General features: G+C 55.3%; 1 protein-coding gene across 3 annotated transcripts in view; it reads right to left on the bottom strand.

Annotated features, from left to right (window-relative positions):
- Positions 1 to 214: 214 nt before the first annotated feature.
- Positions 215 to 23,148, bottom strand: part of WDFY4 (WDFY family member 4) — a 249,179-nt gene continuing 226,245 nt past the window's right edge. For 2 of the 3 annotated variants that reach the window (XM_036355974.1, XM_036355975.1), the window contains exons 52-62: positions 22,763 to 22,916; positions 22,483 to 22,574; positions 16,691 to 16,903; positions 14,243 to 14,387; positions 12,205 to 12,389; positions 11,829 to 11,987; positions 7,684 to 7,863; positions 5,701 to 5,883; positions 3,569 to 3,653; positions 1,097 to 1,208; positions 215 to 600 (exon numbers count right to left, since the gene is read on the bottom strand). In XM_036355974.1, the coding sequence (XP_036211867.1) occupies positions 534 to 600; positions 1,097 to 1,208; positions 3,569 to 3,653; positions 5,701 to 5,883; positions 7,684 to 7,863; positions 11,829 to 11,987; positions 12,205 to 12,389; positions 14,243 to 14,387; positions 16,691 to 16,903; positions 22,483 to 22,574; positions 22,763 to 22,916 (1,575 nt within the window). In that variant the 3' untranslated portion in view covers positions 215 to 533. The remainder of the gene's footprint in view (positions 601 to 1,096; positions 1,209 to 3,568; positions 3,654 to 5,700; positions 5,884 to 7,683; positions 7,864 to 11,828; positions 11,988 to 12,204; positions 12,390 to 14,242; positions 14,388 to 16,690; positions 16,904 to 22,482; positions 22,575 to 22,762; positions 22,917 to 23,148) is intronic. The other variant, XM_036355976.1, reaches the window with a different exon arrangement.

Genomic DNA, 23,148 nt, shown 5'->3' with positions numbered 1-23,148 from the left:
GGGCAGCCTCAGGTCCGAGGCCTGTGCCTCAGCCACGGAAGCCTCTTGAATGAGGCCCCTCACTCCCCGCGAGGCCCGGCAGGGCAGTCAAGACCACTGGAGGGGCTGACGAAGGAGGCAGGAGGGCGGCTTCCCTGAGCCTTGGGCTTCCTAAGGAGAGAGATGCAAAGGCTGCCTGGAGAGGGTGGCGACGTCACACTCAGGAGCACTTACACTCGGAAAATAGTCATTTTAATAAAATAAAGACAATACAGTATTTCCCACTAGTTTTCAGTAAGCAACCCCGTTTTTTTCAGTGCAAGAAGCTCTTTGAAAGGCGATCCTATGTGATTGGTGAGCAGGTGTTGTCAGGGTCCCGGCTTCCAGCATGCTGCTCACAGGAGCCCCAAGCTCCTACCCGTCTGTAAAAGCCCACGATGGTGCAGGGCAAGGCCGAGGTCCCGGGAGCCGAGGAGAGGGGAGGTGTCCAGGCACAGCTTCATCCCTGCAGCTGCCACGGCTGCTGCGCCCGGGCCGCTGCCATCTCTTCCTTCCTACCCCTCTGCCGACCAGCAAAATATTCTCCCCTTCTCATCGCCTACCAGGAGCTTGGGCTGGTTTCTTGAGAAGAGAAAGAAGAGACAGGCTTGTGAGAGGAAGCTTATCCCAGCCGCAGCCAGGAGATGGCCAGCATGGAGGTTGCAGTCCCGCACCACGAGCCTGCCCCCGCCTCCGGCTTCCCCAGGTGCTTCCGGTGCTGAGATGCAGCGGGGCCCTGTGGTCTCTGACATGTGGCTATTCTGCATGGGGTCAGAGCCCTCCTGGCATTAAGAGGATAAACATTGCAATCGGCAGCGGCCTCAGGAAAAGGCCTTCTTTAGGATAAAATCACAAAGCAATTTACTTTCACCTTTTGGATTTCTTTGTGGATTCATGGGTATTCCATGAGACAGAGCAAGGACATGTATGTGCTAAAATACATTTCCTAGGGCCCCGCATGGCCACCTGACCTGAGTCCTGTGTCCCACAGTGAGGCTGTCTGAGCCAGGCCCAGACTTTCCCCGGGGTGGCCACAGCGCCCTCTGCTGGAGGCCTGCAGAAGCCAAGCTGTGGTTACCTGGACATGGCCAGAGCCGTCACCGCAGGGTTGGTCTTGCTGGGCTTCCCTGTCAAAGCAACACTGATGTCCAGCTCTCTGCACAGGGCAAGATTCTTCTCGCACCTGTGACCTGTGGGGAGCGTGCGAGATCCAGTTAGCAAGCCCAAGTGGCTTCACACACATGCACGTGTGCGCCCACACGAGGGACACACACACACACACACACACATATTTATATTTGTGGTCAGCAACTTGCTAAATTGAGGGGAAAATATATTTAATCTTGGCCTGTGCTATTGCAAAAAGGGCCGTCCCAATTTAATTTGCCGGCTGTGATAGTTACATGTGCTGACGTGCCGCGGATCCGTGGTGGACCAAATTGGATTTGTGTATTATTGCTTTCTAAATTGCATGCCTAGTTCAGCAAAATTGTTCATCAGTGTTTACTGGCTTTATGCTTAATAAGATGCCCCACAATACCTTGCTGCCAGGATGTAATGCAGCCCTTAATTGCCTAGTAAAAATAAATTATATAAAGTTGGCTTTATCAACTTATCTAAATCCTCTCACACCACAACCAATAATTAAATGCTGAGAATGTTTTTTCAAAAAATATAACTCAATGATTGTTACTTCGCTCATTTTAATGACCGCATTTGGGGGCAGACAGTAATTCCTTCAGTGCGGAGGCGAGATGGAGAGACCTCAGCTGCGTCTGCCCCTGTGAAGCCACTTGGCTGGCGTCTGGGCGGGAAGGAGGCAGCTGCCCGCTGCCCCAGGTGGCTGTTGGGTGTGCAGGCAGCCTGTGCACCAGGACACGTGTGTGCATGTGCGCTGCGGACAAGCCTGAGCAACCAGCTGCCCCGAGCACTTTTACATTCCAGACTGAGTCCAACTCTCTGAGGGGCTCCTCAAGTAAACTGTACTCAACTGGCAGGTCCTGCTGCAACGGACAAGTAAATGGACTCCAGACGGAAGTCAGAGAACATGCGCACAGGTGCCGTGCCCTCGTGTCTTCAAGGCTCTCCTCCTGCCCCTGTGGCACCTGAGGACACGGGACACGTATGCACACATGCATGCGTCATGCCCAATCCTGGCCCCTTTCTGACAAAGTTTGGAGCAATATCATGAGCACCCGACCTGCACTGGCTGAGGCTGATGCGCCTGCACCTGCATCTGCCAGCTCTAAGCTGGCTCAGCATGGAGGATAAGGCTGGTTGGTGCCTGCGCTCATGGCAGAGAAGACGGGCTGGCAGTGAGGACCGTGGCTCCCTGGCATTAGCTGTGATGGAGGTTGCCCGGCAGTGGTCACATCTGCCCTGGTGGCAGGAGTGAGAAGGAAGTGGTCATGTGCTTCTGGGTGACTTTGGGCGAGTTACTGGACCTCTCTGTGCCTCAGTTTCCTCCTTTCTTGCAGCTGTCATGGAGACATCTACTGCACAGGGCTGCCATGAGGACTGAGCATGCATGGACCGTGTGACCCGTGAGGCTGCTCGTGTCCGCTCTCCGTCAGGCGCAGCAATGACACCATGGTGGCAGCAGGGGGACACATTTTCTACCCCAATCCCAAGAGGCTCTGCTCCAAGCAGCGGTTCTCATCCTAGGGTGCGTGCCAAGAGCCACCTGGGCACTTGACAGACATGAAATCCTAACAGCCCCAACCTTTTCCTGGGGGCTGGGCTGGGCACAGGACCTGGCTCTGCATTTAATAACCCCCCGGGCGATGCCAATGCTGATGATGCGCACAGCGGGTTTGAGGAACTCGCGTGGGGAGCTGGGTGGGTGAACCTGGATGAACAGGGCTGGCTGCGGCCTACGACCTTCCTCTCCCTGGGGATATGGCGTGACCCCTCCTTGCTCCTGCCTGGAGCCTGGCTCTCCAGCTGGACCAGACCCTGGCTGGGCAGTTGGACATTGTGGAGCCATCCAGGCAGCTGGAGAGAGAGTCAAGCGCTGCAAGGTGTGGCCCTTCCAGATGCTCAGGAGGCCCTGACAACCCCCCCCACCCCCTCACGCCCCGTTCACACAGCCAAGCCGCACGCGCCAGAGCTCAGGGTCCCTGTAGGCTGAGGCTCTGAGGCCGAGGCCGCCACTTGGCAGAGCTTCTCCATGCTGCTGCCCACCCCACAGCCTCCAGCAGGAAACTGTGCTCCTGCCTCCCCAGCACCTCGCAGGTCCGGAGAGACCCAGTGCCTTCCCTGGGCTCCATGACAGCTGCAAGAGAGGAGGACAAGGCTCAGCAGCCAGTTTGTAACCCAGTTACTTAGCTAATGCCCTCTCATCCCTGAACAACAGACGTCTCCATGACAGCTGCAAGAGAGGAGGAAACTGAGGCACAGAGAGGTCCAGTAACTCGCCCAAAGTCACCCAGAAGCACATGACCACTTCCTTCTCACTCAGCTGCAGCCCTGAGGCTGAGGAGGGGGCAGGAGAGGGAGGGCTGAACCAGCAAAGGCGCCTTGCTGGCTGCACCCCTGGTGGGGCACTCACCTTTCGGGCTGGTGGGCGGAGCCGAGGGCTCCTCCGGTGCCACCTCCCCAGGAACAGACCCCTTCATGTCCTCGGTCTTCCAAATCTGCCGAAAGGAAAAATCGCTATGGGCGGGAGAAGTGGTCCCTCTGCAGGCTCAGGGCCCATCCCATTCCGTCACAGCGGGAAGCAGGGACCCTCCAGGGAGGGGGAGGCAGGGTGCCTTGCCGCTGCTGATGTTCATGAATTCTTGGGAAAAAGGTTGCTTAGGCTCCAGCTTCCCTGTGCAAAGTGTTAGCCAAGCTGCAGTTCGGATGGTTCCCTCTCCACCCCTGGGGGTTCATAGTACATCTTCCTCACCCCTGACCTACAAGGAAAAGGCTCAGCAGCCAGTTTATAACCAAGTTACTTAGCTAATGCCCTCTCGTCCCACTGCCACCCCACCGGGGCCCCCTTCACCACTCAGCAGCTGGGCCTCCATCCTCTGACCCTGGTCTGAGCCATGCTGTCAGTACCCTCAGGCTGACCACACAGGGCTTGCACTTGCTGAGTCTGGACTTCTGTTGCCAAAGGCCAAGGACCAGCCTCCACTTCCATGCTTAGATGCTTCTGTGAGCTCTGGGCTATGCAGGCGCTCAGCTCCCAAGCTGAGCAATGGGGGGGGGGGGGGGGGGATGAAGAAAAGCACCTGATGCTCAGCCAGCCCGCTCCTCTGGCTGACCATGTGGACCATGCGCCACCGAGCCCAGACCTGTGGCCTCCTCACCCTGCAGCCAACTCCTGACACCCTGCTCTCTGCAAAGACCCTGCGCCCCTCGGCACAGATGGGACCTTAAGGTGACTCCTCAGCCTCGTCTCTCCTGTCCGGGCAGCTGGCCCCCACCTGTATGGCCTCCTCCAGACCCTCTGACTCCCCCTTGTCCTTAGACATCAGTTGAAACGCCACCTTCTCTGATGGAAATAAATGGACTCTCCTCTCAGAATATCCACCATGTTAGCCGTTCTGCTTCCTGAAGTATCATCTCCATGATGATTCTGAGACTGAGTGTAGAGACCTCTGAGGGCAAGGCTAAAGGAGCGAGCTTTCCTAAATGCTTACAAAATTCAATGGGCATTTTCTTGAATATCTTGTAGTATTCAATTAACATTTCCTTTCATAAAATGTAGAATTCAATTGACAGTTGTTTGAATGTGTCTCTTAATTGTTTTTTATCTTTACTCATTCCTTCATCCTTCCTGTCAGTCACAGAAAAATCACCTGTATTTTGTTTATCCCATCCCGTTCTTTCCACCTCAATGTTTCTCTCTCCTTCCCTTCTTGGTTTCTTGATGCTCCCCCTCTCCGTGGCCCCCCTTAGAGGATCCACAGCACATTTCAGTGATCCCAATGATAGCACAAACCACATGAGTATATTTTCTGCTTGTCCCCTCTTCTGGAATATGAGTATCTGAGGACAATGACCTGTTTATCATTACTGTCTGTGTGCCCTATATAAAGTGACTGGCACAGAGCCAGAGTTCAATGACTGTTACATGGATGGTTGGGTGGATGTATGGATGTATGGATGGATGGATGTATGGATTGATGGATGGATGAGTAGTTGGACAAACCATTGGGTAGCTGAATAGATTCACAGATGTATGGATGAAAGGGTAGATGGGAGGATAGATATATGGATGGAAAGAACAAAGGGAGGAAGGAAGGAAGGAGAGAGATAAATAGTTGGGTAGATGGGTGGATCTTTTATTGGATGGATGGATAGATGGGTGGATGAATGGATGGATAGATAGATGGGTAAGTAGAGATATAAATAGTTGGATGGGTAGATGAGTGGGCAAGTGGGTGAATAGATTAATGAATGGTACAAATATCTCTTTTTACCACTGGGCTATGTTCTTATGCATTTGGCCATTCAACTTTCATGCTTTGTGGTAAATGTTTATTTCATTATGTGAGGGGTATGTCTGGGGTATGTCTGTATAAATTGTACACACATATTGGAAAGAGCCTTGTCTTTGCCCTCACTTGCTACAGGGACCTGGTCTGGAATGGTCTCATGCAGCCTGCAGGTTCAGCCCCTTGGAGGAAGGGAGCAGAATAAAGATGAACACATTCTTGTACCGCGCGCTCCTCCTACCCCAGACACACCTACCCGGACCATGCCGTCGCGACTTCCAGTGATGATGGCGTGGCTTGCGTCCCATGCTGGCCCCTCCACCATGCAGCAGCAGGTTATGGCTCCTTCTGGGCCCCAGGCTGTGGTGATGCTGGCCAGGGGCTGTCCGTTGACATTCCACAGGGACAGATGGGCTCCAGCACAGGAAACAATGGTGCCCTGCGCAGGGAGACCTGGCTTCACTCCAAGCGGGGTCACTGCCTGCCCCCGAGCCTCCTGCTCAGCCACTTGCTCAAGCTCTCAGTCTGTGCACCAAGCACCCTCAACCCGCCATCTTCTGAAGACTAACCAGGTGCCCCAAGACCTCCTGAGACACCCCCTTCTTCCCGCTGACTTGGGTCTGCCTTGCGTTCTCGCGCAGCTGTGAGGTCCCAGCTTCTTACACCTCTGCTTGCTTGGACACTGCTTTCCCTGCACATGCTGGTGGGCTTGCCCTTTGGCCTCCTCACAGCTCTCTCCCTGGCAGTATACTGATGGGAAGGGGTGTACACAGAGCCTGCACCTGGCCGGCCATCCTTGTCCCTAAGAAGTTTTGGACATTACGGGGTAGAGGGCAGAGTACAGAGGCTCAAATGGCTACATGTGGCTCATAAGATTGAACAATGTCCCTTTGGAGGGAATGTCTGAGGAGGAATTTTCCCACTGCATCTTCTAAATGTTTATATCCAGAGTGTTTGCTCCTCAAGTCCTTGTCTAGTTTTGTGTCCAGTGGATTAGTGGCCACTGTCACAGGGATGCATAGCGCCAAGCCTTTGAACCTTGCATTACCGACAGAAGGGAGGTCAGAGCTCTGTGTCCTCCCCCACCGCCGGGGCTGGGCTCCCCCAAGTCCCTGCCTGAGGCCAGAGACCATGGCTGCCCAGCATTGAGCACTGGGACCAGCAGGTACTTAGTAAACTAGGTTGGCTCCTGGACAAGTTGAGTTCAACAACTTGTTGTCCCAATATAAGTCGTCTCTGAGGTCTGGGGACATCATTCATTCTAGGCTTTACATTCTTGCAGATCAGGGTTTGGTGCCTTCCTGATACACCCACTCATTCATCTGTTCACCTTCCATTTTTCCATCCACCATCCACTCACTAGTTCACCCAAATATCCAGCCACCCACATACCTATGTATCCATCTAACTATCCCTCTGCCATCCATCTACCCATGCATCCCTCAATCTGCCCATCCATCCATCCATCCATCCACCTCTCTATCCATCATTCTCCATTGATCTACTCATCTATCCACCCTCCATCTGCCCACGTAACATTCATTTTGGATTAAAGTCCACCCGGGCACCATTTTCAGCCAAAGTTGGCACTAGGAAGCCCGTCCATCATCTCCCCTCCTCCCATGCTCCCCTTTCCTGCTGTGCCCCTGCCCAGGAGACCTGGGGTTTTCTACAAGCTGATGTGGGCCTCAGCATCCTCAGATAAGCCTATGCCCCATTGCCCCATGATGGGGATTCTAGCCTGGGAGAAACTCCACACTGAGATTTCTCTCTCTCTCTCTCTCTCTCTCTCTCTCTCTCTCTCTCTCTCTCTCTCTCTCTCTCTTTCCCCATAGGCACCCAGCATGGAGAGACAACAGCACTTCCTGCCATGGAGACCAGAGGCACCTGCTGAGTCCCCAATGATTTGCAGGCAACAAGCTGAATTAGTAAGTTCAGCAGACACCTCACCAAAGCCAACCTCTTGCCACACTCCATGGTCCCCCTGCCAGAACAGAGACCTCCCACTGCCCCCGCTATCCCAAGGGAGAAGAGAAGGAAGCACAGAATGAAACCTAGACCCCCGTGCTGCACATGCTAATGGCCCCATCCTGCCTGTGTAGAGAATGCTCCGCACATCTGGGGCACTCTCAACTTCCGGGTGCTCAGCCCCTGGGTTTCTCGAGGGCACCACCTACCATGCAAACAGCCGGGCTCACAGACATGTCAAGGACACAGATGTTGAGAAAGGGGTCCTCACCGAGATGTCGCTGATGGCCACAGCAGATATGGCCTCCTGGTGGGTGGGCAGGCGGGCCACGTGGGTGAGGTAGTCCAGGTCCCACAGGATGCAGGTGCAGTCCTGGGAGCCACTCACCAGGATGCTGAAGGTGACTGATGCTGCCAGGCAGGTGACAGCCTGGGTGTGTCCGTACAAGGCCTGGGACAAGAGACAGGACTACAGGTTAGGGGAGGGACCAGCAATCCAGCTGCTTGATGAGATGCTCCACTCTTCCTTTTACCGTCCGGCCCCAGGTGAGGAAACAGAGGTGGAGTGATTCAGTGATTCCAGAGCCTGGAGGGTATGTGAGTGTGTGTGTGAATGTGTGAGAGTGTGTTAGTGTATGTGGCTATGTGCATGTATGAGAGCGTGTGAGGGTGAGTGTGTGTGCGTGTGTCTATTACATGAGTTATATGTGAGTGTGTGTATGTCTGAGTATGAGTATGTGTGTGTATGTGAGAATGTATGAGTGTGAGTGAGGGTGTGTGTAACTATGTGTGTATCAGTACGTGTGTGTATGTATGCGTGTGACTGTATGTGAGAGTGTGTGTGTGTATGTGACTGTGTGGGTGAGACTGTGTGTGTGTGGGGGAGGCACCTGCCTGTGTGTGAGTGTGTGTGAGTGAGCATGCACACATGGCTACCCTCAGTTCCGTCCATCCCCGGGTTGAGGCCCAGGTGGGAGGAGCAGTGTCCCTTTATCATAAGCCGGCAGAGGCGGCAGCACCTGTGCTCTGTCCCCTGCATGTGTCTCAAGGGCTCTGTCTATGTGCACCCCAGCCGGCAGCATACACATCGCTGGGAGCTGGCTGCACAGGCAGACCCTCAGGCCCTCTCCCAGACTACGGCTTAGAAACTCCATGGAGCCCACCCCAGGTCTTCTCAAACCTGGGAGCTTTCACTCACACTCAAGTTTGGGCACCACACTGAGGGACCCCAGAAACACAGCGACCCTGAAGAAAGCAGGGAGCTTAGGTCATAGCTAACAGGGGTGACTTTTTTTTTTTTTAAATATATTTTATTGATTTTTTACAGAGAGAAAGGAAGAGAGGTAGAGAGTTAGAAACATCGATGAGAGAGAAACATCGATCAGCTGCCTCCTGCACATCTCCCACTGGGGATATGCCTGCAACCCAGGTACATGCCCCTGACCGGAATCGAACCTGGGACCCTTCAGTCCGCAGGCCGACACTCTATCCACTGAGCCAAACTGGTTTTGGCTAACAGGGGTGACTTTTGAAGTCCGATGGAGCCAGGCTCAGAGCCAGTCAGCCATGTGGCAGTGGGTGACTCCGACTCAGTGTCAGACCCTCAGGTTGGCCTGTGCAGGGTCAGGCCTGGTTCGTGGATGGTTATGTGTCCAGATCTGGCCTGAGGGCTTGTTCCCTAGAGACACGTGCCAGGAGCTGGGAAGTGCTACTGGCACGGGCGTGGTCACAACCACCAGAGGCTCAGGTGGGTGCTGTGAGGCTGCTGCACACGCACGTGCCTCTCTCCTCCGGAACCAGATGCGGAGGTGGCCGTCTGAGATGTGGTCACCGCTTCCCTGGTGGTAAACCTCCATCTTCAGAACAGACCGTGCTCATTTGGGTCAAAGCTGTCACCTGCCTGGTCACAGCAATGAAAAGTTCTGCCTCGGATTTCCGTGTCCTCAGTGGAACCTAACATGGCACCACTGGATGGTGCTGGAAGGTTCTGGCCATGGCCCACGGAGGATCTGGGTCGTCAGGGAACGCAGAAACCGTCTGAATGGAGGAAAGTGGGGGGTTTGGCGTGAGCTTTCTGGCTTCTTCCCAGGGTGAGCTAAGTCTGATGACTCAGTTCTGACCACAGGGGACACAGTGACTCCAAAGAGTGACGGCCAGTGGCCGGAGTGAGGCTGGGGTTCTAAGAGAGAAGCAGGTTAGTAGGGCCGGGCTGCTGCTCTCTGGGGAGAGCACACACAGGCACCCTGACCCACAAAGGCAGCAGCACCGGCCCCTGGAGAGGCCTGGGAAGCCAGAGAGGGCGGCAGCTTCAATGTGTCCTCCACCAGTTCCTTTGCTCCTCAGAGTTACACCTCTCTCCACTGTCAGTTAAAATGCCTCAAACTGTCATCTTGGACCAAAGTGAAGTCGCAAACATTAAATAAATGAAGGCCTCTGGAAATGCTGCTTCATGCCGGGTGCCATGGTGAGCCGGGCCCTCCTAGCTAAGCGTGGAGGCACCGCAAAGCAATGGGGCTGCCACAGAGCAGCGTATCGCTGCTCCAGTTCCGCGTCTGAAAACGCATCTCAAGGAGACAATTCATCAGAAGCGACCAGCCACCTGCGGAGGATGCGGCCTGCCTCCTGTTCAATCCTTTTGTGCTTGGAAACAGTGGCTGACGGGACTGTGGTGGGTGCCATGGACCAACTGAAATGTAATCCCACGGAAATGAAATCTTGGGGAACAAATGAAATGTGAATTATAGAGACTGTAGGAAAGCAAAACCAATCTGATAGGCTGGGTGGACGCGACTGAACACATCCGCATAATGGTCAGGAAGGCATGGATGTGTGTGCCTGGGTGGACACAGGCAACAGGGCAGCTTCTATGGGGATTATAGGGAATCATTCTGCTTTGAAGTGAGTTTGAAATTTGTCTTTAATGGTGTAATCTCTTTTAAAATAAAACAATTTCAAAATCTGTCTGTGGAGCTATTTAATGATGACTTCTCTGTTTACCGTTTGGGGACAGGCCCCGCTGCTCAGCAGCTGGTAGCCTGGGGCCCCAAGGCCCTGGTACGGGTTTGACTTTGCCTAGAAGGACGGCCCACACCTTTTCCTCCTGACGAATCTGGGGAGAGGAGGGTGAGTTCCATGTTGTGCTGTCAGTGGGCTCCACAGAGCATTTTCACTCCTGGGGGGCCCGGGGCCGAGGGGGAGGGCTGCTTCCCCGGCCCCCACGCCAGTTTGGGGTCGGGCTGTGCCTCTCACCATTCCTGAGTGGGGCCTGGGAGAGGGGGCAGTACACAGGGCACTGCAGTCTTCACCTCGCTCTGGAATAGAGCCAGCCCTGGGCCACAGCGGCGGATGGGAAGGAAGGAGTAACGTGCACCAGGGCAGGCAGGAGCGCCAAGCTGAGCAGAGGGCTCCCCTGCCCTCACTGCCCGCTGCCCCTCAGGGTGCCGCCACCTCTGCAGGATGAAACCGCCCCAGTGCAGCCCCAACACATCCCTCCGCATGGCTACCGAGGGCCCCCGCGCACCGCACGGGTGCCGGGGTGGCCTGGACACACAGAGAACCCAGATCACGTGCTGGGAAATGTGTCCCACTGAGGAAATCGGTCAGTGGTCAGCTGTGTGTGATTAGCTTTGGTTTTGCTACGTTAGGGCTACGTGGCCAATGACCAAACAGGCGTCAGACAACATTGCATTTTAGAGGGGGAAGTGCCACCAGGGGTCTTGGGCAGGTTCCAGAGCACACAGGGAGAGGGCATGGGGTTCACAGTTGGACAGACCTGGACTGGAATGCAGACCCGACCTGTCTGGGGTCAGTTCTGAAAGTAGAACACCACCACCTGCTCTACAAGATCAGGTGCGGGTGCGGGTCATCCGGAAGCAGTGGGTGTCTGCCCTTCGCTGTGCGTGGCGGTGCCTGGTGAGGTGGGGCCAGGAGTCCTCTGCCGCCCACCACCCCGGCTGCTTTGCTCACCCCCTGCCACGGCCCCTCCTCATTTCATTTCCTGGCGCCACGACTTTGGGTGAGTTATGGAAGCTCCTTGCACTTCTCCCCCTACCCCCTGTGCAGCGATGACACAGCACCTACAGGGCTGTGGAGGGGAGCATGCGGCTGCCCACAGAGAAGTGCCAGGGCAGAGGCCCCCACATGTCCGGAGGGCAGGACACCAGAGTCACTGGCGCTGATGTGCATGCAGACCCTCTCATTGTTAAATCCACCTTGGGCACAGAATGGTGCCCTCCATGACCCAGAGCCTGTGCCACCTCCATACCTCCCTGTTGGGGCATGTGAGGGCCTGTACCTGCCCAGGGCACCCCTGCCCTAGGGACTACACATGCCCTAGGCCTACACCTGCCCTAGGGACTACACCTGCCCTAGGGACTACACCTGCCCAGGCCCCCACTCCTGCCTGAGGTATGGTACCTGTTTGAGGTGCAGGCCACTGGGGCGGCCTTTGGCCATACTGAGCTCCCATACGCAGACCACGGAGCTGTCCCCAGAGGTGACGATTGTCGTGGGGGACGGGCACACGGCGCACAGACAGCGGCCCCAGGCAGCCAGGTTCTCGAACGTCATCAGGACCTGAGGGAGACAGCATGACTCGCACTAACTCGAGAGCTTCATTCCTCGGAAGGTGGTCGATGGCTCAGCCCATGAGGGCCATGGCACAGTCACGTGACCCCTTTCGCTCCTGCTTGGGCACAGCCACGTGGGGGACAGGGGCACCGGGACTTGCCTGCGTTCGGCTCGCCCACCTGACACCTCTGTCCCATCGCTAGGCCGCCAGCCTGGCCCTCACCTTGTCAGAGCCGTAGCTGCCCAGACAGCAGCTGAGGTCGTCGGCGCCCCAGCAGAAGGTCCTGCTCCAGGCGGGCGGCAGCAGCAGCTTGCCCCTCTCCACGGCCAGGACGCTCTTCTCGGTGGGGACGATGTGGCCGATGGCGCCTTTGGGGGACTCTGAGCCTAGAGAGAAAAGGTACATATCTGCCCCCCAGTCAGTATGGAGGAGCATACACATTAAAGGACCACACCCCTTTATCTGGGACCCCAAAGGAGCCAGGGCAGGCAACTGGACTCAGCACAGCACATGCCCTGGCAGGAGCCACTGGCCGAGGCACCTCTGTCCTAGCCTCACTCCAGGGGCCACCTGGACCCTGGCCTGAGGTGTCCCCAGGCCCTGAGGCTGTTCCCTGGCCTGAGGGTGCCCCCTGGCCCAAAGGGTGTCCTCTGGGCCAGAGGGTGTCCCCTGGCCCTGAGGGTGCCCCCTGGGGCTGAGGCTGTTCCCTGGCCCAGAGGGTGTCTCCTGGGCCTGAGGCTGTCCCCTAGCCCGAGGCTGTTCCCTAGCCTGAGGCTGTCCCCTGGCCTGAAGCTGTCCCCTGGCCCGAGGCTGTCCCCTGGCCCGAGGCTGTCCCCTGGCCTGAAGCTGTTCTCTGGCCCGAGGCTGTCTGCTAGCCTGAGGCTATCCCCTGGCCCGAGGCTGTTCCCTGGCCTGAGGGTGTCCCCTGACCAGTTCCGCCCTGACTAAGCCAATGAGCTCAGTGTGTGGCCATGCAGGAAAACAGCTGTGGGTGGCCCTGCAGGTTGTCAGTGTCTCTTCAGGGATGACAGCAGGGAAGGAGTGGCCATGGCTGGGGGGCATATGGCACAAAGCCATAGGAGCCTTGGGGTTCTGTCCTACCTATCTTCCCAGGCACCAGATCTAGCAGGGATGGGTGTGCAAGCACACTGTTCTGGGACTTCAAATGGAAAAACTACAATATAAACACACACACACACACACACACCCCTCTCTCTCTTTCATGTACATTCACACCCTCTCTTTCATGTACACATACACACATACACACACACGACCCTCTCTCTCTTTCATGTACACACACACCCCTTTCTCTATCATGTACACACGCACACACACACACCCTTCTCTCTTTCATGTATACACACACCCCTCTCTCTCTTTCATGTACACACACACCCCTTTCTCTATCATGTACACACACACACACACACACACACACACACCACTCTCTCTCTTTCATGTACACACACACACACACACACACACACACGTACTCCCCGGGATCAGAATGTTCCATGCAGTGGTATTTCCCAGGTCAGTGCATGTCCCGAGGGGCACAGACATCAGACTTCATACATAGCTTCTCTAGGAAGTGACGGGCTGGAACCCACACCCAGGCCATCAGGCCCAGCACGTCCTCCTGTTAATGGGCTGCAGGCCCACCTGGTGCCAGGAGTAGCGATGACTGCAGGTACCAGGTCAGGAGGCTGCAACCCTCCCTTGGGAAACCTGGGGCCTCCCCACTCAGCTCTGAAAGCGAGGAGGGTATGTGTGTGTGAGAGGAAGACAGAGGGTGTGTGTGTGTGTATGTGTGTGTGTACATGAAAGAAAGAAAGAGTATGTGTGTACATGAAAGAGAGAGAGGGTTGTATGTGTGTGTGCACATGAAAGAGAAAGAAGGGAGTGTGTGTGTGTACATGAAAGGGAGAGAGGGGTGTGTGTCTACATGAAAGAGAGAAGTGTGTGTGTGTGTACAAGAAAGAGAGAGAGCGGTGTGTGTGTGCACATTAAAGAGTAGAGGGGAGTGTGTGTGTACATGAGTGAGGGGGTGTCTCAGATAGACACACACATGGACAGACAGGTCTGATGGAGCTCATCTTGGACAGAGTTCCTCTCCGACCAGACGCCTCCCCAGGTTCCTGCTTTGACCCCAGACTCAGTCAGACGGGGCCCCCATCTGTGCCCTGAGCCCCAGAGGAGCTGGTCCTGAAGGGACAACTGTGGAACGAGAACCAAAGCAAGCAGGGCCCGTGCTCACCTTTGACGGTGACCTGGGAGGGCCGCAGGGACTGCAGGCTGCAGGGAAAGGGCTGTGGGTGGCCCGGCAGGCTCGAAGGTGTGACATCCTTTCCAGGTGAGGGCTTCCCTGCCGCCGTCCGGGCCGGGTGGGGTTTGGTGAAGAGCTGGAGAGACACGGGGACAGACGTTAGGGCCGACGCCAGAGGAAAAGCTGGACACGTCAAGTAGCAGCCGCGCCTCTGCTCCGTGCGCCTGGCCCGGCCCTGCGCTCAGGGGCATCATCAGCATAAACAGAAGCACCTGCCTGAGCCCTGGGATGTGGCCAGAGCAGCGGTTCCTCTCAAGGCCACAGTGCAGGACTGGCGGGCACAGCGCCACTGGCTGCGGGCTGCCTGCTCCCCAGGCTGCCTGGGACAAGGATGAACTCACTGGGCGTCCTGCCCTGGAGCTGCCTCTCCACCCAGGGCCAGAAGGGCCCTTTCCCCTCCAGTCCACGCCCTCCCCATCTGCTGGAGCAATTCCCGTTGGTTCCCTCCCCTGACACTCTGGGAAGCACACCTTCCTGGCATCAGGAGTTTGAGTATTTCAAAGAGCACAGGCAGACCCCACTAGTGGACTTTCTTATTTCTTTTTCTTGGATTTCTATTGTCCAATTGTCCCCAATGCCAACCTTTTGGCATAAGCAGGCAAAGCAGGAAGGGCAAAGGCTCGCTGCCTGCAGAATCCTCACTGGGATGGGGTGCGGCCAAGGCCAGCGCCAGCCTGCCACCGGGCCCTCCGTGCCCGAGTTCCTGCTGGGTGCCAGGATGCCCAGTGCCAGGGCTGAGGTAGGGGCTGACCTCAGAGGGGCGCCCGGGCACAGGTGGGGCTCAGTGGGCCACTGGGCCTCGGAGCAGCCTTGGCCCCGGCTCTGCTAAGTCCTCCCTCAGGTGCTGAGCTACCTCGTAGGGCTGGGTGGGTGGTGCAGAGGCAGAAACCAGAGGGGATGTGACGTGAACATTGACTATGGAACTCCTCCCTGCCCAGCAGAGCACCAACGTGGCCCTGGCACGCGTCAGCAGGCGCCCTGCTGGGTGGGACAGTGCGCAGTCTTCAGGGGGGGCCGCGTGAGGAATCCTAATTCCGCTAATTACTTAGAAATATTTGTACAAGCTCTATGAAATGCCACTAAGTAAACTCAGAATCTGAAAGTGTGTGCACTCCACAATCACTAACGTGAACACACTTTTCCTTGTGATCAAGGCGTATGAGTATATAACACAGAACACAGGTGGGGGCAACTGCTATTTTGAATTATTTCATTGATTTATCTGTATTATTCTAATTTTTAAATGAAAGAAATAAAATCAGGCTACCTATGCTTCTCTCCTGAGAGGCCCTCCTTCCCGCAAGCCTTCCCTGAGAACCGCATTTGGGTGCGCCAGCCATCCCGCTGTCCAAGGCCCCCTTGGGCCTTCCACACGCCTCACCAGGAGCCGAGCAAACACAAGCCTGTCCCCATGACCAGGCAGGAGAGAACTCATTCGTTTCGCATTAACTGGGAGGAGCCCGTCCAGCTCTCCTGCAAGGCAGGCGCTCCCAGGATGGTCCTGGAATTGGCAGTCTTGTGCATTCCGTCCTCAGGGCAACTTCTGACTGCCCGGGCGGGCCGGCCTGGGGGCCAGGCTTCTGAGCCCAGGTGGCAGTGCTCAGGGGTGAGATTTCTCCACACTGAACTGAAGCGGAAACCCAGAGAGCGAGCATCACGTAAACAACTATTTCACTCTCCCGCATGCCATTCATCGGGTGCCCACCTGATGCAAGCCCACACTGCCCCGGACTGTCCTGAGGGGTGGGGCCAGCGGGGCACAGGCCCACGTGAGACCTTGCAGCCCCACCAGGGCCCGGGGCAGGCTGAGGTGCCTCTCACAGGGGCCATGCAACCTGGGTTCTGGAGCAGCCAGGTGAGGCCCGAGTGCTCCCTCTGTCACCTGCTCATGGTGCCATTGTAGGCAACTTATTTAGCCTCTGAGCCTCCGTGTCCACATCTGTGGAAGAATGACTCCTTACACAGAGCTCATGGAATAATTCCGGGAGGCCACCACACTAATGAGTAACACCGTTGAGTGCTAACCATATCTCAGGGACGTCTGAGCCCTTGACGCCTTCACTCATTGGATCTTCACAACCACTCTAGGGGCAGATGCACATAAAGAATTAAGTCCTGTGGGTCTATCAGGGTGCCCTCAGATGCATCGGAGCTGAATGTAGCCTTCACATTAGCATTAACACTGTCATCCCCTTCATCATCCATGCCACTGAGGGCCAGCCTTGACGCTGAAGGCACAGGAGGGTGATCGGAGACCACCTGCCTGTTTGGTCCTCTTGTCCTCTCGTCGCTCCCATCCCAGGAGAAAAGTCCTCTCTCCCCCCCAACGCTGTGCACACTTATTTGACAAAGGAAGACAAAGGACATGGCATGCCGTACCTGTTTGGGCACCTGCCCAAAGTTGCTGACAAACCCCAGGATGGTGTTCCTGATCAGGGGGTCCCCAATGCTGCCGAGGTCCACTTTGTCTCCATAGAAGTAGGGGTGGAAGGTGTTCACCGCCTCCACTGCGGCCGACCCCTGCTGCTTGTACCCGAAAATGAGGTCTATCCAGTGGTGGAGGTTGGCACTGACGAAGTCACTTTCCAAAGCCTGGAAGCAAAGCCCAAAGAGTATGAAAGACGCAGGCCTCCCAGAGGCTCATGTGCTCACTGCACAGACCAGGACGGCGCAGGTTCGGGGTGCAGGACGCTGGCTCTCACAGGAAGTGCGGGATGCCTCCCTGGACTTGAGTTCTCAGTGGGCAGACGTGCAGGCCACCCACGAACCACCTGCCTCCTGCCTCCAGCTGCTGTAAAGAGCTGGCTGTTCCCACCACCTATTCATCTACTCCGAAAAGTAGCCCTGAGGACCAGAGCCTCCGTGTGGAGCTGGCCTGAGAGCGATGGCCAAACGGAAGAGGCCCGCTGCGATCTGACCCAGGAGGAAGGGCGCGCTGACTGACGGAGCACTGGGAGGCTGGAGCCAGGCCCTGCAGGGCGGAGGACACACTCAAGGAGGACAGGAGCCAGCACTGCCGCTCACGCTCCCTAACGCCTCTGTGCCCCAGTTTCCTCGTCTGTAAAACAGTGATGGTGATTGTGCCTTCTCAGTGGGTCCTGTGCAGACGTGTGTGTGCCCCTGCCTGGTGCACAGTGATCTCCACGTGGTATCAGCTGCCATGATCACCCACCAGGTACCAGGTACCGGGCACGGCTTAGGGTTTAAGTGTGTTGTCTGCCCATGAGCAACCCCTTTTGCTGGCAGGAATGATCTCTCCATTTCTGGGCAGGCTCATATGTGGTTTTTGAAACTACTGTCCCAGCCCCCAACCCTGAGACCTCAGAACTCCACAGGGGTATCCTGTCTTGCTGAGCAGATCCCACTTCACTCAAGTTCTAGGATTACTGACTGGTCTGGGCCTTCCCAAGTCATTCCTGGAAGGAAAGGCCAGAATCTGCCTCTGCGGTGCAGTGCAGCCCCCAGGAGCGTGAGCTCTCCTGATGGGGGTGCCCTGTGCAGCCCAGGGCAAGCGGCAGCAAGAGCAGCTCACCCTTGTACCTACAGGGCGAGTGCGAGGCCTTGAGGCACATTCTGTCCATTTGCAGGCTCTCTCTCTGTCCCCAGGCAGGAGGACAGATGTTCCAGACTCGGCCACAAGCCTGTCTGTATGCTTATAGTCGCCACCTGGGACGGACACTTCACCGCTCTCAGCACATTTGCCTGCCACCAGGGTGACACCTGACAGGAAGCAGACAGGATTAGCATAGGGACTGTCTGCACTGGGGGGGGGAGGGTGTTGGGGGGCTTGGAGGATAATTGTAGAAAGTAGTTAAGTACCAGCAAGGTGAGGATGTGGCTTTTACCAACTGGGATGTTTGAGTGAATGATTTTGAAGACAGAGTAGTTACATTTGGGTTACGTGTGCCTATGGGAGAGGGTGGCTTTAGGTCAAATGGAGGTAAAAGTTGTGGAGAGTGAAGCTTAAGGAACTGAGAGGCGAGAGGCTAAAGCAGGGGTGGGCAAACTTTTTGACTCGAGGGCCACAATGGGTTCTTAAACTGGACCGGAGGGCCGGAACAAAAGCATGGATGGAGTGTTTGTGTGAACTAATATAAATTCAAAGTAAACATCATTACATAAAAGGGTACGGTCTTTTTTTTCAATAGTTTTATTCATTTCAAACGGGCCGGATGCAGCCCGCGGGCCGTAGTTTGCCCACGGCTGGGCTAAAGTCATTGAGAGAGATGGCAGATCTTGGCCTCTGCTCAGCAGACACAGTACCACCTCTCGGGTGAACGGGGACATGCAAGCACTGCCCCATGGCTTCTCTTGCTCCTGTGTGGCAGCTGTTGAGAAATACTGCCCACCTGGGTGCCCTACTCTGAGCCAGCACCACGGGGCTGCACCCAATAAGGGTTGAGCAGGCCTGGGCGCCCTTGTTAAATCCTTTCTGCTTCCTGTCAGGTGTCCCCTGTGGTGCAGGCAGATGTGACGTGCTGGCTCCCAGTGGGAGCTGCTCCTGAGGGGTGAAGCGCAGGTCCCATCTAGTCAGCTTGGGAAGCGCCACCCTACCTACCAGTCTAGATGTGACTTCTTTTGTAAGTCTTCTAGTCAGTTGGTCTTTAGTTGGCTATTCAGGTTGATTCTTTTAAAAATTAACTAGTGGCCTGGTGCACGAAAATCGTTCACATTAAAGGGAGGTTAATTAGAGGAAATATTTTAATATTGCTATTTGCCATTTCTCTATAATAGAAGTGTCAGAGATGAAAGAACATTAGTAAAATGTATATGAAAATATCCCTCCTGTCAGAGTCTGGGGCACATCACGGGACCTTGAGTCAAGTCCCTGCCCACCCACGTGCGCCTCGAAAAGACCCAGTTGGCCCCACCTCCATTGGGCTAGATCCAGACCTGGCTGGTTCCACCCTTGTTAAGCCCCGCCGAGCAGGGTCGCAGCCTCAGGTCCCCTGGCCCGGCGCCAGGTTGGGGGCACAGCCTGAGGTCCCCCAGCCCAGGCCAGGGCAGGGGGCACACCTTGAGGTCCCCTGTCAAGCCCCGCCAGGTGGGGGATGTGGCCTGAGATTCCCCCACCAAGCCCTACCAGGCAGGGGGCGTAGCTTGAGGTCCCCTGGCCCAGCACCAGGGTGGGGGGACATGGCCTGAGGTCCTCCATCCCGGGCCAGTGGGTGCACCATGCGGTCCTGTCAAGCCCCACCAGATGGGGGGCATGGCCTAAGGTCCCCTGTCAAGCCTTGACAGGCTGGGGGCATGGTCTGAGGTCCCCCGGCCTGGTGCCGGTGCGGGGGGCATGGTTTGAGGTCCCCATCAAGCCCTACTGGGTGGGGATCGCACCTTGAGGTTCCCTGTCAAGCCCTGCTGGGTGTGGCTTCAGGTCCCCTGGCCCGGTGCTGGGGCAGGGGGTGCGTCCTGAGGGCCCCCGTCAAGCCCCGCCAGGCGAGGGGCATGGCCTGAGGTCCTTGGCCTGGCACCAGGGCAGGGGGAGTGGCCTGAGGTCCCCTGTCAAGCCCCACAGGGAGGGGGGTGTTGGATGGGGAGCAGCCTCAGGTCCCTGCTGATTGCTCATTAAGGTTCATTATGGGAACTTGGCCTCAACTGTGGGTGCAGCCATCTTGTGTTATGGAAACCCTGTCTCTCCTGTGGGCACAGCCATCTTTGTGGTGGAGTGACGGTCAGTTTGCATATTCCCTCTTTATTATATAGGATTGCAATTCCAATGTGGCCCTGGGAGGAGGTGAGTGTAACTTGAACCTGCTCCATCCCCAGCCTGGGTTCCCTTGACTTTATCATGGGCAGTTTATGTTGTGTCTGAGTGTGGATATCTTTAAGTTTATCCCTCATGGAGTTTCTTGAGTGTCTTGGATATATAAATTAATGCATTGCATAAATTTGGGATATTTTTGGACATTATTATTTCAAATATTCTTTCTACCCCTCTCTCTCCTTTCCTGTTGGTAGTTCCCTATGTGTACGTTAATATACTTGATGGCATTATACAGGTCTCTAGGCTCTGTTTATTTTTCTTCATTAATTTTTCTTTCTTTTTTCTTAGACTTGATATTTTTAATTGATTTATAATTAAAGTTTGCTGATTCTTATGTCTGCTCAAACCTGCTATTAATTTCCTCTACTGAATTTTTCATTTTAGTTCATTTTCAACTTCACAATTTCTATTTGCCTCCTTTCTACACTTTTATCTCTTTATTGATATTCTCTATGGGTGAGACATATTTATCATACTGCCCCTTAATTCTTTAGACATGGCTTTATTTAGTTCTTGGAACATATTTGCAATAGCTGATGTAATGTCTTTGTCTAGTAAGTTTGGACTTGCTTCAGTGTAGTTCTGTTGACTGCTTCACCCCCACCTTTGTGTGGCCCATACTTCCTTTCACTTGGCATGCCTTACAGAACATTGAGTCTTTAAATAATATGTGTGGCGATTCTGGAAATCACTCTCCCCTCTCCTGGGACTTGTTGTGGTTGGTGCTGTTGTTGGGTTGTTCATTTAGTGACCTTTCTGAACCAGGTCTATGACGTCTGTATGTTTGTTGTGTGTGGCCACTGAAGGCTCTGCTCTGTTAGCTTAATGTCAGCTAATAAGTGGATGAAGATTTCTTTAAATACTCGAAACCAGTAGGTCTCAGTCTGACAAGCCCCCTCCCCCCTCTCGTTAATCCTCACAGGGGATATTTTCCCATTGATTTTTAGAGAGAGTGGAAGGAAGGGAGAGAGACACATGACACACAGAGAGAAATATCAATGTGAGACTGACACAGCTATTGGTTGCCTCCTGCAGGTGCCCAACCTGGGGCAAGGGATTTAGCCTGCAAGTGAGGTACATGCCCTTGAGCAGAATCAAACCTGGGACTCTTTGGTCCATGGCCAACGCTCTATCCACTGAGCCGAACCAGCTAGGGTAAGGGGTTCTCTCTGAGTGTTAGGGAGTGGTTTCAATGTTCAGCCAGACAATGACAAACTCTGCCTTTCCCTTCACTTGCACTGAGCCTGGATGTCAGCCGGAAGTGAAAGCTAGGGCCATTGTGGGTCTTTCTTGAGCAGGAGCACAACCTTGTGCATGAAAACAGCCCTGCAATGTGTGTCCTTCTAGGTTCCCAGGGATATTTCTAACTCTTTCAAGGCCTCCTAGAAACAGCTCATTCCCCATTTAAACTTTGTAGTTAGCCACAATATCGTTTGCTGGATAGTATCTACTGCCTTTCAGCCACAGTGTTCATTGTTTCTGATTGTTTTTGACAAGCGCTGAAGAAAAGGCTGCCACCCTAGGCAGGCTCCAAGGGGCCTCCAGGGAACTACCCTCCAGGTTTACTACTTGTTGGTCCTCTACCAGTTGATAAACACTAAACACTAGTGAGGTTCGGTTTCTCACTAGTGTGGGTAAAAGGGATGAAGTCTCATGTACTACTTCCTGTGGACACATTTTCACTTCTCTTGGGCAAAGAGTCACAAGGAGGATTGCTGTAGCAAATGTGCCTCGCCTTTCTAAGAAATGGCCACGGTGTTCTTCAAGCTGGCTGCACTACTTTGCTTTTCCTGTCAGCAACGCACGATGGATTCTGGTTGCTCCACGCTCTTGCCTACTCCTGGTTTTATCTGTGTTTTACCTTTTAGCCATTCTTGTGAGTGTGTGGGCATCCCATTGCAGGTTTCACGTATGCTTCCCTGACAACTGATGTTGAACATTTCTTCATGTGTTGACGCTAACCCAGCATAAATGGCCTCTGCCCTTCCCCCATCAGCCTCTCTGGGTAAAAAGCCAAGACCTCCCAGGCCTGGTGAGTCCTCTGGCCAGTGGGGGCCTCCAGGGCCTCCCCTCTCTGAATTATCCTGGGATATTTGGCCCAGGGTGTGGCCCCTCCTTCAGGGCCGACTGATGACACTGACTTGCCCTCCAGGGTATCCAGGAATCTGAACTTGCTTCCCCGGTGACCCCCGAGGAAAGTGGCACAAGGACAAAGCCTCCTGGAGCTCTCGGAAGCCTCAGGCCCAAGCATTCTCTTGCCAATGGGGCAGGAGCTCTCTGGACAAAAGGGCCTCAGAAGCGCTCGTGGCGAGCCCCCCAAGGACCCAGGAAGTCTCCCTGGAGACCGAGGGGTGCTGAGGTCTTCACACAGGGTTCTGGGACTGTGGCATGACCCTGCTCAACTCACCTGTCTGTGCAGGCTGATGAATTTTCCAGGGTCCCCATCTGCCCAGGGAGGGAGCTGCACGTCCCCCAGTGCTGTCCCGTCCTGCATGCAGCCTGAGGGGGTGAGACACAGCAGGGCTTTGGTAAATGGGAGCACAAACTGGACTAGGAGTCAGGGCATAACACTGTGCTGTCCAGGACGCTGATCCATGCAGATGGGGCTGTGGGCTGTGTTGCTCAGCAAAGATGGTGACAGCCCTGAGCTGTGGGGAAGAGCCACCGCCTCCCAGGCCTCTGCTCACCGAACTCCACGGCGTTGCAGTTGGTGAGGAACTCGGGCAGGAAGAAGAACTCCGGGGTCAGCTCCCGCACGTCACTCATGTTCTCTCTGGAGGCCGACTCCCATGCACCCTTCACGCTGTGGAACATTCTGTCTGCCACATCGAAGCTCCCGCCCTGCGAGGAAAAGAGCGACAAGAAGAGCTGCCCACGGTGAGAACCCAGCCGTGCGGCACCGCCTTGTGGGCCTCCATCTGTCCATCTGTGGCTGAGACGTGGGGCTGCCACTGGAACTCGTCACTCATGCCCCCACGCACGCTCAGGCCTAGTCCGTGATGCGTGCGATGGCTCCTCACGCACCTATTCCCTCCACGTTCTCTGGTTGCGCTGGGAGCTTCCACAGAGGAGG

The sequence above is a fragment of the Myotis myotis genome, unplaced genomic scaffold (assembly GCF_014108235.1).
Source record: "Myotis myotis isolate mMyoMyo1 unplaced genomic scaffold, mMyoMyo1.p scaffold_m19_p_24, whole genome shotgun sequence".
Lineage (NCBI taxonomy): Eukaryota > Metazoa > Chordata > Mammalia > Chiroptera > Vespertilionidae > Myotis > Myotis myotis.
This window is presented reverse-complemented; position numbering and strand designations above follow the sequence as displayed.